Here is a 20,392-nt window from a genome sequence, read left to right as displayed (position 1 = left end):
CTACCAGTTCACCTTTATCCACATGTTTATTAACACCTTCAACAAAGTGAAGCAGATTTGTGAGGCAAGACTTCCCTTGGGTTAATCCATGCTGACTATGTTCCATTAAACCATGTCTTTCTATATGCTCTGTGATTTTGATCTTTAGAATAGTTTCTACTATTTTTCCTGACACTGAAGTCAGGTTCACTGGTCTATAGTTTCCTAGATCACCCGTGGAGCCCTTTTTAAATATTGGGGTTACATTCGCCACCTTCCAGTCTTCAGATACCGTGGATGATTCAAATGCTAGGCTACAAATTTAACAAATAGATCTGAAATGTCTTTTTTGAATTCCTTCAGAACACTGGGGTGCATACTATCCGGTCCAATTGATTTGCTACTCTTTAGTTTGTCAATCTGGCCTACTATATCTTCCAGGTTCACAGTGATTTGGTTCAGCTCATCTGACTCATCACCCTTGAAAACCATCTTCGGAACTGGTATCTCACCAACATCCTCATTAGTAAACACAGAAGAAGAGAATTAATTTAGTCATTCTACAATGGTCTTATCTTCCATAAGAGCCCCTTTAACCCCTCAGTCATCTAACGGTCCAATCGACTCCCTCACAGGTTTCTTGCTTCGGATATATTTTAAAAAGGTTTTATTATGAGTTTTTGCCTCTATTGCAAACTTCATTTCAAATTCTCTCTTAGCCTGCCTTATCAATGCTTTACACTAATGCTTATGCTTTTTCCTGGTTTTTTCAGATGGAACCTTCTTCCAATTTTTGAAGGATTTTTTTTTTTTTTTAGCTAAAATAACCTCTTTCACCTCACCTTTTAATCATGCCAATAGTTGTTTTGCCTTCCTTCCACCTTTCTTAATGCGTGGAATACATCTGGACTGCGCTTCTAAAACTGTATTTTTAAACAATGTCCATACTTGTTGTATACATTTAACCTTTGTAGCTGCACCTTTCAGTTTTTTTTCTATTTTCCTCATTTTATCAAAGTTTCCTTTTTGAAAATTTAGTATTAGAGCTGTAGATTTACATATTTTTCCCCCTTCCGGTCATTATTTCAAATTTGGTCATGTTATGATCACTATTGCGAAGTGGCCCCACCACAGTTACCTCTCTCACCAAATCCTGTGTTCCACTAAGAATTAAATCTAAAATAGCACCCTCACTCATTGGTTCCTGAACCAATTGCTCCATGAAGCAGTCGATTATTCCATCCAGGAATTTTATGTCTCTAGCATGGTTTGGAATGTACTGATATTACATTTATCCAGTCAATATTGGGGTAATTGAAATTTCGCAGAAAACAAAAAGTGCAGATGCGTCTTTCAATCCTGACAAGGCACTCACACAGTGTTCAAAAATCAGAAAATGTTTTTATTAGTTCAATTGGGCAACTCCACTGGTTTATGAAGCATATAACTTAACGGCGTCCCCCGACACAGTCCCGTGTTTCACCTCGGGCTGCATCGGGAGGGCACGCCACCAGGAATTCATAAGTAAAATACTGACAGCTGGTATGCTTAAGAATGACAGGGAGCGCATACCAGCATACCAGCTGTCAGTATTTTACTTATGAATTCCTGGTGGCGTGCCCTCCCGATGCAGCCCGAGGCGAAACATGGGACCGTGTCGGGGGACGCCGTTAAGTTATATGCTTCATAAACCAGTGGAGTTGCCCAATTGAACTAATAAAAACATTTTCTGATTTTTGAACACTGTGTGAGTACCTTGTCAGGATTGAAAGACGCATCTGCACTTTTTGTTTTCTGCGATATAGCTTCAAGTGCAGTTTCTGCTCTCCTTTGTGCTCTTGGTAATTGAAATTTCCCATTATTACTGCACTGCCAAATTGGTTAGCTTCCCTAATTTCTCTTAGGATTTCATCATCTGTCTGATCAATTTGGTCAGGTGGATGATAGTATACTCCTATCACTATACTCTTACCCAACACACATGGGATATCTACCCATATATTTTATTTATTTATTTATTTATTTGAGTTTTTTTCTATACCGGCATTCACGGAGTTCGTATCATGTCGGTTTACATAAAACAAGGGGTGATCAATAAATTATAAACGTACATAACTATAACATGAGCGTATATATTTGCAAAATATAACAAATTATAACAAGTGCGCAGAAAGAAGCAGTTACAATAAAACAAGGATGGTTCTAACTGGGAGTTGAAGAAGAGGATGATAGAAGTTTAACAAGAAGTTTAACAAGAAGTAGAACGTGCAGTGGTTGGTAAGTCTGTATCAGTTTAGTGGGTGATAATCAGTCTTGCTGTGTTTGGTGGGAGAGATTCTACTCAGTAGATTCTCAGTAGATTCTACTGAGTATTTAGTCTCTTGTATGATCTTTATCTTGTTGGACTCTATACCCTCCTAGATGTAAATTGCCACATCCCACCAAGTTGATCCTCCCTATCATTGCGATATAATTTGTACCCCGATATAGCACTGTCTCATTGGTTATCCTCCTTCCAACAGGTCTCTGAGATGCCAGTTATGTCTATCTCATCATTCACTGCTAAACACTCTAACTCTCCCATCTTACTTCTTAGACTTTTGATATTGGCATACAGACATTTCAAAGTACATTTTTTGTTTACATTAACAACCTGCTTTTCAGTTGGTATGGGTAATTTGGAATTCTTTAGCTCAGGTGATTATTTATAGGCAATGGACTACTTTTATTTTTATTGGAACCTCTCTGTTGGGATGCCCTAACTCTCCTGTTTCATTAGTAGCCTTAAAAGATACATTCCTCCAAACCATGCACTGAGTGACTGTTGGCTTTCCCACTGCTCTTATCTAATAATTAGGCATTGGTACTGCTACAATCTGACATTTTTCCACATATAAGTGGGAGTGTGTGTGGGGGGGTGGGGTGGGGATATGGGGTAGATGGGTTGGAAGGGGATTCTGAGATAACAGGCATGTATTATTCTGTATTCCGCTTCAAGATGATGCAGATTCTACTCCTCCTGGCTTATGTTTGTTATATTGGTCATGTTCAATAAACAGATTTAAACATACTTAATTGCATCATAGTTAAAAGTGAAAAGTCATTTTATGTTCTGCACGCTTAGAATGAAGCTTAAAACTGGGCAACAGGATGTGTTTGCACTGGGGGGAAACTATTATTTTACAGAAAGTATTTAATGTAATAAAATCATTTCCATTATTATTTGAAATTTTTTTTATGGTTTCCACACACCTGCAACTGGATATAAAAAAGGGAAATAACCAGGGAGGTAAAAATCTTTAGTGATTTTTTTTCTAAATGATTGTACAAAATTTATGATTTCAGAGGACAAAAGGGAGTGATTTCCAGCCTCCTCCTTACAGTAAGTGTGAACGAGGACATTTCCTTTTCAAGTGCAGAAAGGTGAAACAGCTGATAAAGAGACGGAGAAATATAAGTAGTGTAGGGAAGGCAGCGTTTCCCCTCTGTATCGCTGCAGAATTGAACTCTCCAACAAGGAAGAAAAACTCCAGCGCAAAAGCTGTCAGCCAGGCCGCAGAGCCATCAACTTCTGAGGTGCCACAACACTTCTGCGCTTCTTGTAGATACCAAGCTGGAGAATATCACTCTGAGAAAATTCCCAGCAGAAAGGTTTACAAAAAGCCTCTTTAGTTCTACCTTATTACTGTTATCTATGCATTTGTAAAGCTCCTTGATATCTGCTATAGGTGAAAGCACATGCAGTCCATATAAAACTGTTGCTCAAGACAAAAATTCACCAGTGTTCTAGCCTCCCAACAGCAGAGCATAAAATGCCAGGATACTGTTCAGGGTGCAATGTGGATACAAGCAGATCGGTCAGCGCAATCCACCTGGACAAGTTTTCTGAGCAGAATCTGGGCGACTGCTGCTCCGTACCTACCCTAAACTGGCCGCCGTTTCCATCATCCAGCTCCAGGATGTAGCCTTCCACCTGCACAAGCGACAAAGGCGGCTGCTTCCAGGACAAGGTGGCGCTGTTATTGTCGGTACAGCATTCTTCCAGTTGCAGGATCGGGGGTGCTGGCACTGCAGAGGGAACTAAGCAAAATTTAGCATCAGCCTGGCTTCTTGGGCCAAACTCCCCAGAGAACAGGTGGTACAAGCACACTGGAATTTACTGTCAAGAATCAGAAACTGTCTGGAATTCATTAGAAAAAAAAACCCTCCTCCAATGCAGTGGAGGTAGTGGCGGTTAGTTTTCTGATCAACTGACATCTTGTAGAACGGCTCACTGCATGGGTCTATGAAATGGAGACACGGGGCAAAAGAACAAGGGACTAGCTTACTTCTAGCTCACTACTCTTTGACCCTTTTGTTTGTCTGTAAACACTACAGCGTCAATACTTAAAATATTTACCTGGCTAAAAAACAAGTTTAAGTTGGGTAAAACTACTCATTTAAAAATGTGGTCCCTTTATCCAGCTAAAGTTGTGCATTTACAATCAAAAGCCACACAATTTTAGCTGGATAGAAAGGGACCAGGACAAAGGCGTTCCTGGGACAAGATTTTAAATTTATCCAAAATTATAGTGTTAACTAGCTAAATCTAGCCAGGGAAAACTCGTCCCACAAATGGCAGTCCTAAATCTACCCATACAAATTTTTAGTGGTTAGATTTAACTGGATATTATTCAGTGGCAAAACTAGCCAAGTAAGTAAGGCTGAATACCTGTGTACAGATAATTGGTTAAATTTATTCGGTTATCTTACCGCTCAGTGTTTGTTTGTTTTGTTTTTTTTTTGGGGGGGGGGGGGGGGATTTGGCTTCCTTGCTGGTGGCCCTCAGTACCTCACATAAAATAGGTACCTTCAGGCCTAACGTCTCCCCTACCCCAATTATACACCTTTATTTCTGTTGCTTAGGGTTGCTCATAAAATGCAAAGATGTTTTGGACAATTCTGTTGTGTTAAAAAAAACCCAAAAAACTCGAAACGCTCATTTACAAAATTGTGGGAGTACGTTACGTGAGGCCTAGGTTGCTGACCATCGCATCCACAGACCCACTCGTGGCCCTTAAGTGACCTGCTTTCTGGATGGAGACTTTAGGGCAGCCCCTCTCCCCGTCCTGCTCGTGCATTCTGGGTACAGGTCAGTGCTAGTCTCTAACAAAAGAAGCCAGGGACTAACAAACGCCGCAAGACGTCAGACTACAAGTTCAACAACCAGGAACGAGCGAGAGTCTTCCATCAGAAGCTGGGTCACTTGGCAGCGGCAGAAAACCCCGGGTGAGGCAATACCAAGAGGACAAGCTGGCCACACCACTGCCCACTTGACTTTTTTTTTTTTTTGTTTTAAAACCAATGTTTAGGTTTATTTCTAGCATTGTCAGAAAGCATGACTATATGAAGCTAGTTATTATGTTTAAGAAACAGGCTCAGGACAAGCAAAGGGCAATGCATAACTGACCTCTACCACTGGGGCCTTACAGCCAAGCCACCAAGCATTTGTGGAGACTAATTATGTCACGCATTATAGAAGTGTCCCCTCTATAAAACCAAGAGGTGGACTGATGATTAAACTCAGCGGACAAGAAGGCTGTTGCTTGGCTTTGTAGGTCTGCATTCACTAAATCATTCAATACAATTAGGGGATATCCATTCAGAGAAAAATGCAATGTTTTCTTGTGGCAGGGCACTGGGTAAATGAGGAGTGCCTTCCTTCTATTGTTACCCTTGCTGGATTGCACGTATTTCATGGGTTTGCTGAGGTCTGTCTAAGCCACTTGTCACAGGGCACTAGCATCTCAAGACTGGAAGAGCAAAACTGCATGATTTGCAGACATATTCGTCACTATAAAAGCTGGACCTCAGACGGATCCGTTGTGGCTTGCCCAGATACTGCACAAACGCACTGACGACCAATTCCCATCAGTCAGCCAGCGATGAGGATCTACAGCTGGGAAACATCTGGCAGCTCCCCAATGGAAGCCTGAGGGACCATGTCCAGAGAAGACGCTTCCACGCAGCCCCTATCGCGTTGCTGCTCCTCCAGCTAAGTGAGTACAAAGAAACAGAGTGGAGGCCAGGGACCGATGGAGAAGGAAAACGAAGCGAACAAGGACCAGAAGCAGGAACGGAGCAAACAAAATGTCAAGAAGTGGACCAAGGAAGCAAAAATAAGAAAGTGTAAGACACTATGAAGACAGAAAGGAATCTAAAAATGCGAAAAGGACACTTACTTATTTCTAGACATTTGATATTCTGCCTTTTACTAAGAATGGCCTCAAGGCAGATTACAATCAAATTTAGATCCACAAAATGCCAAGCAGGTCAGAAAGACAATGAAAAAGTATCTGCTTGCAAACTTTGAGATATAGGGGTGCAAAATTATTTTAAAGGAAATTCTGCAAGCCATATATAAACAAACCGGTTATAATCGCTTACAGTTTATCTTGCAGATCTGGGCCTTAGCCATAGAGCAATTTCTATACAGGCTGCACACCCTCCCTGTATAACTGCAGAGACAAAAATTAATTGCTACAATTATCACGGGGACATTGCAATAAATGACGACACTAGGGAGATGGTGGGGGGTGGGGAGACAAATGGGAAAAATCCAGCTCTGTAAGAGCGAGCAAGGAAATGCTGATTCATGAATAACAATGCAGTCTTCAAGGCCCAGCACACTGGGATCATCTCTTGTGCAATGCAAAGCTGCCTGTGGGGCAGCCTTGGTCCTCGGGCGTTTCTTGGCTGTTAATCTTGACAGCGTTACACAAGGCTATGCAGCTCTTGGGCAACTTTTTCTGCCAAGTGCTGGCCACACGTGGGGCTTCCTTGCAGGCCTGGGTGCATCCACTCCCACTCCCACTCCCCCAAACCCCTCTCTGCCAGACTCCCCTGTTCCAAGATCTTCTTGTGATCCCTCTAGAAAGCAAGATCTGCCAAATTTGGAGGGGTGAGGGAAGATGGGTGTGGGGATTGCACTCATTCGGCCTGATTTTAAATGGCCCGCGCCGAGTACAAAACAGGGGTTACGTGCGTGGTTGGGCCTTGCGCGCACCGTGCGCATTTTAAAAGGGGCCCGGCTGCACTCATAACTCTTGTTACATGCACAAGAGCCGGGCCTCGGCAAAGGGGCGGTCCGGGGGACGGGGGTGGGGCTGGAGGCGCCTGGTACAGTGGCCATTTGCCGCTGTGCCGGCGCGTGCAACTTTCTACTGCTCCTTTGGAGGAGCAAAAGGTAATAAAAAAAAAAAATAGGGGTAGCTAGGATAGGGATAGGGGGCGTGTAGGAGAGGGGAAGGAGAAGGGAGGTTAGGGTAGGAGAGTTTCCTCCCAGTCCGCTCCTTAATTGTTAAAAAAAAATCGCGCGTCCATGTGTGCGTGCCGGGTAGTGCGAGCACATGGACGCCTGCGCGTATTTTTTTTAAAAATCTACCGCATTGTGCGCAGTGCAACTTTTTAAAACACAGGTTTAACCCACCTCCATTGGCACCAGCATCCCATCAATCTTAAACCTGTGTTTTTCTATTTTTTTTGTTTTCTCTTTGTTGGTTCCCTTTCTCCCGGTATCTGCCTCACTCTCAGATGGGCCCCTGCCAATGTCAGTGAGGAAAGGGTTGTGCACAAGGAAAGTGGGATTCATTCTGAAAGGGGCTTACATTGAGGCTGATGAACTAAATCGTGCCGATGATCCAAACAGCGTTAATCCACATTAAAAGCACTGTTAACGTATATTTATGTAAGTTAAGTGCATTGTTGGCACTTTTAATGCATGTTACTTAGTTATCGCGAATATCAGCACAAAATCTATGCAAACTGCATAATGAGCTGCGTTATGTGAATCAGTTCATTACTATGAACGCATCATAAAATAGCCCACGTTAAAATGTGCGAATGTTAACGCAGACCCATTACCCTGAGAAACTTGAGTACATCTAAGGAAAGAGTTATGATTTTTTTTGTGTGTTAATGTCTGCACTGATGTGCTAACTTTAATATGAGGAATTTACCTACAAACTGATTTACATGTCAGTAATATGAGCCTATGTTAGAGCACTTTAATATATCGATCTCTAAGTTTGTTTGTTTTTTTATATATTGAAGCATGTTGATAAAAGCTTGACCCCCCCTGTTTTTGGCTTCTCTATCTCCCTTGATGTCTTTTTTATTTTATAGATTCTCCCTTTTCAGGTTCTTGTGCTCTGTCCAGGGAACGATCACAGTGAACAGACTGTCAAGGAAATGTTTCTTATGATGCATATAGTGACAAACACGGGGCCAATGACCCCCCCAAAAGAGGGATTATCACATGCCCTATCCTCCAACAAGTTCTCCTTTTGCCTTAGAGATTGGGGACTTGCAACTTTTCTTGATGTGTGTTGGGAATAAACTGGCTTTTCCATGACAAACTGCCAAGATATAGTTGGTTGTAAACTCTCAACTAATCAGCATTTTAAGAAAATATACCCCCCCCCCCCCCCACCAATGACTAAGAAATATAACTGACATCTGAACAGCAAATGCGAACAGTGTGGAGAGCTGAGTCTCTTGTCTGCTGCTCTGTCAAATCTGCTCAGCGTTCCCTGGCAGCCCAAAGCTCCTGACAGGTGTGAAATTACTCCCGAAGCTTTCACACATTTCTGCTCTTTCAAAATTAATTAGATCTAATAGGGACATACCAAAGTGTAACAAATTATACACCAGGAATAATATTAATTAGAAGGGGGATTATGATTACAAATTTGCTGAATACTGAAAAGAAAAAAAAAACACGTATTTTCCACAGATGTTTGGTATCACAAAGTATGTAACATTTTTATGACCCATTTTGCAAAGCTATTAGCCTAAGATCGAGCAAGTTTGGGATCAAACGTACGCAGCCTGGGGTGCAGACACCAAATGAGGCTTCTGTAATATATACCTGCACGCTTAAATAGGTGGAGAGATGATCCATTCAGCAGATCGGAAATTAATTTAAAAAAAAAAAAAAAAAAAAAGGTAAGAGGAAAGATCAAAGCTTTAAAAATCCCACAGTAAAATGAATGTCCCTACGGGAAATAACAGAACAGGAGCATTGTGCGTTGCTGTCCAGTCGTCACTGCAACCTATAGGGCTTGCCCCAGACCTCTTCGGCACATGGGGTCGTGCTTTAATATTAAACCAAAAAACATTCATAAATAATTGAACCACGGAAGGCAACTGGGACTTATGAAAATCTGGCTGGTAAGAGAAATCCAAAGCAGAAGATATGAGAGTGAAGATACCGTGTGATAAGAAAAAGGGGGATGAGCCAATATATCGGAGAGCCCAGAGGGAAACCGCTAAGGGGACGATGCTAAAATGAATCTAGTCAGCTAGTCCCCTCCCCCCCCCCACACGCACAGTGTCTAAACGTAACCGTATAGGGAAACTAGAAGGCCAGATTTGGGCCACAAACTGTGGGCTCCTACTGCTGATTTTTTAATCTGAGTGCCAACATCCCAGGCTTAGCCAGCTCAAATCAATCCTAATTTCAACTGCAATCTAGCCTAAAACAGCCAGCTAAGACACAGCCAAGTATCTTAACACTCTGCTGAGGACTGAATCATCGGCTAGGGACTCAGCACTGTTACTTACGGAAAGGAAAAGATGAGTCCATGGGGAGGGACCGAGCAGCTGAGAGGAGTGTGAGGAAGAGTTAAAGACAGAGCAGGACAGCAATAAGGAATGAGGAGTGAAAGGCAATATTGTTTTAGCTGGCAGAGATGGTGTATAAAAAAAAAGAAAGAAAGAAAGGATTACTGGGTGCACTAAAGGTCCTTATTCTATCTGTGATTTATAAGGTTGTCTACAATTTGTGGAGTTGAATTTTTCACCACTCTATTAAATGCTCTTTAAACATTTTGGATAATTAGATGAAATCCTTACAAGGGTACAAAGCACTGACAAATGTAAATGTCAATTTCCTTATCAGCGGAGCATGAATCATAGAGTACCCTTACCTTTCATCTGCACAAAGTCTAGTTGATGGATGGTCTGCAGGAGAGGCCCACTGTCCAAGTTTAAATCAAAGTCTGTAGTCATTTTTGGAGTGAGTGTGCCTTTGCCCCACTGGTCCTCCGTTAAGTGGACTCTCCGGATAAGCGCATCCGATATCTGATGTCACAGAACAGAAGAACCTCAAATGCCATGATACAGAACTATTTGCAATGTATCTAGGATGCACTAAATCCCACCATGTCAGGCTTTTAAGGCTGAAGACTAGAACAAACTCAGGACCCTGAATGCTGCAAAAGGATTTTGTTTTCAGTCACACTAGTTTATGTGAAGCAGGCATAACTCTGTCCTATTGCTTGTAAAAAAAAAGAAAAAAAGCTTATGAATATAATGTCCTTAAGGTCTATAAAAATCAGACCTTAAGGACAATGGTTTGAAATTTTGTGCTGGAGCAAACTTCACTAATTTGATTATAGCACTGGGAGGTCTGGGTTTGTACTGTGATAAAGTCCTGTTCTTTGCTAAATTTCACGTTACGACAATGCCAGCTTGAAACACAGAGGTTGCGTGGCCATTTAACAATGGGCATCTGCACAGATTCCATTTGCATCTCAGTCCCAGATTCTCCTTATTCTGCTCTGGCTCGCATCGTCACAGCTTGAGAACTGGAAAGTCCACGTTTTTTCCACCCCCTTCTTAGGCCAGAAAGCTTTTGAGGCAGATGAAGAGCATACTGACCTGAAGAAACCCACTGGGGTCATTTTCTTTAATGACTTCCAGGCAGTACTCCATCAACCCAGTGGTCTGGCGTAATTTGACTGTGCAGTGGGATATCTGATCCCTCACCACCTAGGATTAGATATGAAGAGGATAATGGATCAACACAAACTTGTGCTTCATAAGGGACTTACGGGTTTAGGAAAGGAGATTAAAGAAAGCTGAAGAAAAAGTGGAGGTAAAAGGTAAACTGCAAATATTCTGTGTGCAAACTGTGATCTAACACAACATTACACATTTATATGATGAAACATGGTTTACAAGTCTCACAGACTTTTGGGCATATCGATCTAGCTGCAGTTTTAAAAATATGCCGCCACTAAGAGGCTAAATATAGCTATCTAGCTTTATTAAGTAGCTATCATTAGCTTTTGTAAACTGGGCGTTTCTGGAGGTGTGAAGATATCAGAAGAGGATATGTATGTACATTACATTTTCAAATACATGCACTTGTTTCCCAGTTCTAACTTGAGCCGCAAATTTAGCAGGAGCAAGATACACAGGAACTTTATACTCAGAGCAACATATAGGCAGATCTGCAAAGAGAAACTACCCAAAAAATCTGCCAAATCTTAGTCTGATGCCTTGCCACTAGGTGGCGCTGTGAAAACAGCCCCCACCACTCCAAGCCCCAGAGGTTGCTCTTACAGTGAACCTTTTCTAATGCCCACGTGAGCACCATTCTGCTGCAAAAATGTGCAGTGTGCACATGTGTTTGAACAAACTTGAATTTGAACCACAATTCGGATGGAATTTTTTTTTTTTTTACTGAACTTGAAAGACTCTGTTGAACTTGAACTGGAAAGGGAGTCACAAAAAAAAAAATTCCAGAAAAAAGGTTCAACGAAAAAAACATCCCAGAATGAATAAGAATGAGCACATAAAACCAAATATCATAATGCCTCTGCTTTCTTCCACGGTGAGGCCACACCTGTGGTACTGTGTGCAATTCTGGTCACTGCATCTCAAAAAAGATATAGTTGCGATGGAGAAGGTACAGAGAAGGGCTACCAAAATGATAAAGGAAATGGAACAGCTTCCCTATGAGGAAAGACTAAAGAGGTTAGGACTTTTCAGCTTGGAGAAGAGATGACTGAGGGAAGATATGAGAGGTCTATAAAATCTTGAGTGGAATAGAACTGGTAAATGTGAATCCGTTATTTACTCTTTCAAAAAACACAAAGACTAGGGGAAGTTAGTAAGCAGCACATTCAAAACAAAGAGAATTCTTTTTCATAATTAAGCTCTCAAATTCATTGTCAGGGGATGTGGTTAAGGCAGTAGGGGACAGATTTTTAATCCTATGTGTGCGGGGTACATTTGTGCGCGCTACCCGGCGCGCACAAATGTATACCCGATGTTATAACATGTGTGCGCCTTGCATGCGCCGAGCCCTAGGGAAGCCCCGATGGCTTTCCCTGTTCCCTCCAAGGCCGCTCCGAAATCGGAGCGGCCTTGGAGGGAACTTTTCTTTCACTCCCCCCACCTTCCCCTCCCTACCTAAATCCCCCGCCCCTACCTTATTTTATTTTTTACGCCTGCCTCTTGCAGGCATATCTTGCGCGCACCAGCAGGTTGCCGGCACACCATCCCCCAGCATAGCCACTGTGCCGGAGGACTTGGGACCGCCCCCGGACCACTGCCTCGCCCCCAGCCCCGCCCCCTTCCCGCCCCTTTTTCAAAGCCCCGGGACATACGCGCATCCCGGTGTTGCGACCGTTGGTCTACGATGGCTTCGCCCCGCCTACCTCTCACTACTTGCAGCTCCTCCCGCTCACCTCGGACTACTGGCTGCCACGGCATCTGTTTGCCATCCTCTCCGGCATCCCCGGACCGGCTTTGGTGCTGCCTCCCGCCATGCTCCTCCAAGGTATCTTAGGGCGCGCGTGCGCACGCCGCTCTCATCTTTATTTCCACGTTGGCATGAACCTCAGGGGCGTCCTCCTGATATGATGTCATGCTGCCCGGATATTTAAGCCTACAGTATTTGCTAGCTCATTGAGTTAGCAACGGTAACTCTACGGATGGGATTCGCTCTCCGTACCGAAGCTGCTCTGCCACTCCAGCGCTATCTGGAATTTGTACACCCTTCGGGGTTGCTATCGGGGTACCCGCTCCTCGGGGGCCTCTTCTGCTTCTTTCAGGTGCTATCAGGAAACCGGTACTCGCTCCTCGAGGGCCCATGTTCCCTGAGTCATTGCCTGCATCTTCAAACCCTTCTACTTGGAAGACTTCACTAACAGTTTCCATCTGTGAGCACAACTACCATCTATTCCACAGTACTGCTTCACTGGAAGCAGGTACTCGCTCCTCGAGGGCCTGCCCTCCGTTCCGGTGCCAGACCTCTCGTCTAGTGGAATCTCTGTTACTGCTGCATGAGTACAATACAACTGAGTCTCTCTGCTCTAAGGGATCAGGTACTCGCTCCTCGAGGGCCTGCTCTCCCTGTCTCGGACCTTCTCCTAATGCTACCTGGGACTCTGAATGCTTCTTATTGTGTACACATAACTCTCGGTCTCTTTCCATTACAGCACAGCCTAGCAGAGGATTCGCTGTTCCAGCGTTCTGAGGGAGACCTGCCCAGCCGGGCTCAACATCCACTACTCACTACTGCCACCTCTGGTGGTTTCCAAAACTGTTTAATGAAAGATTCAAATCTGTGTTTGTGTGTCCAGAGTCTAGCCTGACACTGTGGTCCCTCACGGGACTGCCTCCCGTGAGCGTGGTCAGCTGCCACAGTGTCCAAGGATCCACCCAAACATCAATAACCATAACACCCGGGGCTTGCGTGTGCCGCTGAGCCTATGGAAAATAGGCTCGGCACGCGCAGGGGTAGGTTTTTGGGGTTACGCGCGTATATTATGCGTAACTCTTTGAAAATCTACCCCTAGGCATATAAGTTCCTGGAGGAAAAATCCATAAACTTATTAACCAAGCAGACTTTAGGAATAGCCACTGCTTATCAGTGTGCGATAGTAGCATGGGATTTATTTACTGTTTGGGATCTTGCCAGGTACTTGTGACTTGGACTGGCCACTGTTGTAAACAGGATTCTGGGCTTGATGGACCCTCAGTCTGACCCAAGTATGCAAATTCTTATGTTGTTAGTATCTGGGAGGACTTACATTGTGGGATTAGCAATAGAAGTAAATAGGCAGCAGGTATTTAGAATTGTTTTAGGCATGCTGCATAGTACTTATGGCTAACATGCGTGATAACACATTTAGACTTGCTTGCTTGCTGTGCCACACTTTGCAAATGATTACTATAATCTACCTTGCATTTAAAATTTCTCATGTGAACGAGAACTGAACTGGTTAATTTGTGTGTGTCAAACTGGTTGCCGAATCTTTATTGCCCTGAACTGGGACCAAACTGCAAAAAAATTCATTTGCAGTTGAACCCGAACTGGAACTGAATCAAAAAAATGTGACTGTCTGACTCCCTGTGTAAGTGCGTGCTGTCCATGGACTGATTGCTAGGGTATCACATCACACGGTTTGAAGCATTTTCCTTTCCTTTAGGTATCAATCCACACAGCTTTGTACCTGAATCAAAGAACATCCATTAAAGGGGTACTCCCTGTGGGTTTATGGGGGACAGTGCTTTATACTCGGGGAGGGCACTTTCCAAAGTCATTTACCCAATTAAATGCCTGCTTGCAAACTGCCCGCCCCCTTGCCCGGGTAAAAGCACACGCCGGGATCAACAACATCTGTAGGTGACATTTTCAAATCTATGTGCATTATGCTGCCCGGAAAACGCAGACGCAAATCCCAGCTGGCACTCTTTCTTGGGGCAAGGCGGGAGCATGCTCACACATTCCCTTTGAAAACGGGAGCAAAGCCCATGGGAAAAGCACCTGGGGACTTTCCATCTCTGTGGGTACTTGTCAAAATTGCCCTCTTAAAGGGTAACACCAGCTGTTTGAAAAAGTCAGTTACCTCCATATTTCCAGGGTAGGGAGGACAACTCATTTTGGTTAAAGGATGGTGGGGACTTATTTATTTCTTTTTAATGCAGATCGTCGGCTATTGGTTCTTGAAACGTTAAGAAATATGCGCGAGACTCCCAGCAGTACCGACAAATCATTTGCTAGCCTGGGTTTCAGTATCTAAATAAGCACAAATGCCAGTTACAAGGTCTTGTTCTTCACCGTGGCCTGTATTCTGCACAATGACTCGGGGGTGCGTGCAGATCCCCCCAGTACAGAGCTGAATGTCTCAGAGGGCACCCAAATATCTGTTGCAGCGTGAGGGAAAATATCTGGATGTGCTGCTCCTCGGGTATTTTCATCAGTTACTCAGCTCAGGAATGGTAAGGAATTACAGTTTTTTGTTTTAGAAAAAGGGCTCTCTAATTTTTTTTTGACAGTAGGGAAATGGAAGAGTGAGGGGCAGTGGAAGAGGAGATAAAACAATGAAAAGGAAAGAGAAGGGAGAAGAGGAAGCCTTGCTGTAGTTACTCGATGTTAGGTTCCATATTAGGAGCTACCACCCAGGAAAAAGATCTAGGCGTCATAGTGGATAATACTTTGAAATCGTCACCTCAGTGTGCTGCAGCAGTCAAAAAAGCAAACAGAATGTTAGGAATTATTAGGAAGGGAATGGTTAATAAAACGGAAAATGTCATAATGCCTCTATATCGCTCCATGGTGAGACTGCACCTTGAATACTGTGTACAATTCTGGTCGCCGCATCTCAATAAAGATATAGTTGCAATGGAGAAGGTACAGAGAAGGGCAACCAAAATGATAAAGGGGATGGAACAGCTCCCCTATGAGGAAAGGCTGAAGAGGTTAGGGCTGTTCAGCTTGGAGAAGAGACGGCTGAGGGGGGATATGATAGAGGTCTTTAAGATCATAAGAGGTCTTGATCGAGTAGATGTGAATCAGTTATTTACACTTTCGGATAATAGGAGGAATAGGGGGCATTCCATGAAGTTAGCAAGTAATCGGAGAAAACTATTGTTCACTCAACGCACAATTAAGCTCTGGAATTTGTTGCCAGAGGATGTGGTTAGTGCAGTTAGTGTAGCTGGGTTCAAAAAAGGTTTGGATAAGTTCTTGGAGGAGAAGTCCATTAACTGCTATTAATCAAGTTTACTTAGGGAATAGCCACTGCTATTAATTGCATCAGTAGCATGAGATCTTCTTGGTGTTTGGGTAATTGCCAGGCTCTTGTGGCCTGGTTTGGTCTCTGTTGGAAACAGGATGCTGGGCTTGATGGACCCTTGGTCTGACCCAGCATGGCAATTTCTTATGTTCTTATTAAGAAGTTGAATCTTAAAGGACTAAACTAAGCTCTGACCCCCCAACTCTGAAACTGTGACACAGGGGCAGATGGGCTACCCTTATCCATCCATCTTCCCCTACCCCTTCTCTACCTCCCAACTATTTCATTTCATTCCCTGTCACCATGTTGCAATGTTAATAATGTTATAATGTAACAATAATAAGACATCTTAGTCATATAATTTACGAGTTATAATGTAAACCGATGTTATATACCCCAATGAATTTTGGTATATAAAAACAAATAAACAAATAAATAAATAAATAAATAAATTGCCTCCAATGCTCTAACTACTTTTCTCACTGTACCAGTGTACGTGAAAATTATTACTAGAGAACATTCTGTTGCAATTATGATTGTTCTGAAAACTGTATTGAACTGGTTTTTAGATTACTGATGGAATGATTTGTATTGTATTTTTATGTACTGTATTGAACTGGTTTTCATATTACTGATGGAATGAGTTGTATTGTATTTTTATGTACTGTATTGAACTGGTTTTTAGATTACTGATGGAATGAGTTGTATTGTATTTTTATGTACTGTATTGAACTGGTTTTCAGATTACTGATGGAATGAGTTGTATTGTATTTTTATGTACTGTATTTTGCTCTCTGTGTAAATTGCTTTGCATTGAACCTTGGTTTAAGTACGGCAGTATATAAGTATAGCAAAACACAACCTCTACCCCCTTTCCTTTTCCTCACTTATCTGTTCATCTCTCTCTCCTCTCCAAGCTCTCGCTCTTGAATCTAATCTCCTCTTCTCCCCCTCTCGCCCTTCTCCCCTCCTCCACATGGGCGTACTTGCTCTTTCTGCTGCCTCAAGTCACTGCTGCCCCTCCTTGCCACCCCCTGCATGGAAATCAACTTCTGCCACTATTCATGTTTAACCCACAGTCACCATGGCTGCTCCCCCCACTCCCTGCTCCCCATGACACATCCCTTAAGCACCTAAGAAGTGTCAGGCTAGGTCAAACCAATGGTCCACTGAGCCTAGCATCCTGTCTCTGACCATGGCTCACCCAGTAACCTGGAAATACCTGGCAGATCTCAACAGGGCAGATCCCTCCCTTATTTCTCACTCCTGGAAAGGGGGGGGGGGCAGGGAGGGGTGATCCCTAAGTCTACCTGGTGAATAACTGAATGGATGTTTCCTCCAGAAGCTCACCCAAATCTTCTTTAAACCCAGCTATGTTGCTAGCTTTGACCACATCCTCTGGCAGTTCAGTGGTGCATTGACTGAAATAATGCGCTCTTATTTGAGAAGTTCTGTTTTATAGTGCACAGCAAGTCCCTGATTAACACTGTGCCTCTTGAACATCTTCCTCTCATCCTGCAGCAACTATGCCGATATTCCCTGATCACGCTGGTCTCGGATTGCACTGCAGCATCTGATTTTCTCAGCATGTTCTTGAAGACCGGCATGCCGTATGCAGAGATCCCCTGCATGTTCCCTTCTGTCTGAGGGACAGTCTAGCAATGCACTTCCAGGGAAGGAAGCAATTTGCATCTGAAGTGGCTATGTACCAGCAAAGAAAAGAAGTCAGCATGCCCTGCTTCAATCAATGTTAAGAAGCCCATTTATTCAGCCTGTCAACATCTGAATGGAAAGCACAGGATTGCGGAAACTCTTATGTGCTGCACAGATTAATTTTACACTCATTTCTTCTTTGGAAAATGCTTTGCTTACTTCATCCAAGAAAAGCAGTGCTTCCAAAATATTACCAATGGACCCAGCGGCTTCTTCAAGCTATCAGTGCATATAAATCCCAGTTTTATGCTAAAAATGACAGAGGAGGCATCAAATGTCAACTGTGGGACATAGAGCAACATGGGTGCCTACTAGGGGAATACCTTAATAGTTCATGTATGTAACTTTGTAGTCTGTCCACTACAAAGCCAGGTCAGTAGTGTAGTCCTGTTAGCGAGGATATCTATGTACAGGTCAGACAGTGCTAGTGTTCCTGGAAAGCACTGCCAAACCCAGACTATGATGCCATCAGATTTAAGTGATGGGCTATGAATATTTGTATGTGCACGATGTGAGGCCCTTGGCATACTTACCAGGCTGGACATTATTAGTGACTGCAGCAACAGTTGGCCTGAACACCATCATCCACATCAGCATAACAGGAGGAATGAAATTCCAAAAGATTAACAAAGTAGCTGGAAAGAGATACACAGCGGCACAATTCCATGAGCCAGGCCATCTCCCAGCTCATCTAGTACAGTTTGCCCTTGCACGGTATTTTCTATGCACCAGTGCATGACCTGACTGGCACCAGCTGCTGCTGCAGCTTGTTATGCTCGGGTGCTCCGATATCTAGAATGAGCAATGCAAATAAATTCTCCATCATTAAATAACAGTAACTCTTAATGCTGGTCACATTATTTCTGTTATTTATTTATTTATTTATTTATTTTTAATTTTTATATACCGATGTTCCTGTAAAGAATACATATCGCACCGGTTTACAAGGAACTGAACAGTCGCCTCCAGGGCGGAAATACATTAAAACAGTCGCCTCAAGGCAGAATACATTAACACAAGTATACAGGAAAACTATTAAAAGAGAACTTTCATAAACTCAATTAAATGTAACTGTGAACCGTAAATCAGGAACCATAAATCAGGAACATATGTACAGAGGTAGGTATATCGTCTGTCGCTTCACCAGATTTTAGCTCTCAGGGAAAGCTTGAGTGAATAGCCAAGTCTTTAGCTTCTTTTTGAATGTCGGAAGGCATGGTTCTTGGCGGAGGTCCGGTGGGAGCAGGTTCCAAAGATGGGGACCTGCAGTGGACAGAGCTCGTTTCCTCAATGAGGTTTTTGTTGGCTGGGTGTGAAGTATGTTCTGGTATGCACTTCTGATCGGTCTATTGGAGACGTGTTGCTGTAGTTGGAAGGATAGGTTGAGGGGGGAGATGTTGTGAAGAGCCTTGTGAATCATCATGAGGGATTTAAATTGTATCCTAAATTTTATGGGCAGCCAGTATTTAGTAAGACATGTCTTACTGTCGATGATAAAACTTCCTTAGGCCTATTTATCTGATGTTTTATATTCACATTTATAAAAACAGCATTTTAAAACAGCTGAATCCAACATCAGTTATGCTGATTCGCTGACCCATGCCAGTGTTAATACAAAAAGAGGTCATTTAAGTGCAAATATCAAGTTACTACTCATTACGCATTAGTGAGGGATTCATTCTATTCTCTCCCTGGTCAAAATATTCACATCCATAGCCTTGATGCTGCCCTTTAGAGAGCTGGAACTGCCATTTATGTGATTCACGTCTTTGAAATACTTCTATTTTTTTACCATTGCCCCGTTTCAGTTTGTGATGGGAGATTCCTGCTTGGGGGTTTAAGGAATCACCTAGATGTCCCATGATCCTCTTCACCTGTCATTCATTTCCCCCACGTCAGGTTTTCCCAGCATAGCTGCAGTCCTGGTACCATATGCCTCGGTACAGAGGACTGAAACCCACCACTAGCCAGGGTACCTTCCTTAACTATTGAACTCTATCACAAGATCCGCTCAATGGATCTCGATCCGTTTTCAAGAGTATGCTATCTCAGTCTTATCCCTCTTCCCAACTTGGAAAAACTTATTCCCAAGGATCAAAAAACTTACAAACTCTTCTTTACAGCATGTCTTCTATGTCACTAAAGTGGTTGGAGACTTCTTAAATGAAAAGCATTCAGGATCTTGAAGGGGGCAACACATATAAAAACAATTTTTTATGGCAACTAGGTATAGCCCAATTTTTCCAGGCACTTCCAGAAACTGGCAAGGGGCCACCTTCAGATGCAGCAGAGGCTGAGGAAAATCTGGCCATAACTCTGGATCGTCACATACACATAAAAAGAATAATTGGTATCTATAATATATCCATGCAAAAATTTTTTTATTGATATCACACACTATAAAATCACATTTCTGACTAGACAATGTTAAAACTAACACTCACTCACTCAACTTCCATTCATACTATTAAAATACTTGAAAACATCGTGACACTGTATACATACATATACCAATACCTAATACACCATATTTTAACACATTATTTTGTCCATGTGTGCCCAATATTGTATGATGTTTAGTAATATTTTCTCAATGTTTCTTCTTTTTATAATGTATCCAATCTTGTTTATAGTATTTTTCTCAATATTTCTTCTCTTCTTGCCTTCGCACACCACGAGCAAAATCACCCTGATCTACTCAGGTTTCTCTCCAAATATTTTGACATCAACATGATTCCTTCCAATTTGTACATTCCGTCCAACAAAGATCCTTGTTTCACCCCCACATCGGGGCTTCATCAGGGACTCATCAATATGAAAGGAACCAACTTCCCACCTATTCCCAA

The 20,392-nt window shown here is 42.9% G+C and overlaps 1 protein-coding gene across 2 annotated transcripts in view; it reads right to left on the bottom strand.

Annotated features, from left to right (window-relative positions):
* TRIM9 (tripartite motif containing 9) overlaps positions 1-20,392 on the bottom strand; it is a 167,150-nt gene that overhangs the window by 54,306 nt on the left and 92,452 nt on the right. For both annotated transcript variants that reach the window (XM_029598341.1, XM_029598342.1), the window contains exons 4-6: positions 10,681-10,791; positions 9,948-10,101; positions 3,902-4,059 (exon numbers count right to left, since the gene is read on the bottom strand). In XM_029598341.1, the coding sequence (XP_029454201.1) occupies positions 3,902-4,059; positions 9,948-10,101; positions 10,681-10,791 (423 nt within the window). The remainder of the gene's footprint in view (positions 1-3,901; positions 4,060-9,947; positions 10,102-10,680; positions 10,792-20,392) is intronic.

Source organism: Rhinatrema bivittatum, chromosome 4 (assembly GCF_901001135.1).
Source record: "Rhinatrema bivittatum chromosome 4, aRhiBiv1.1, whole genome shotgun sequence".
Lineage (NCBI taxonomy): Eukaryota > Metazoa > Chordata > Amphibia > Gymnophiona > Rhinatrematidae > Rhinatrema > Rhinatrema bivittatum.
Note: the sequence above shows the minus strand (reverse complement) of the source record. Positions and strands in the feature narration are given on the sequence as shown.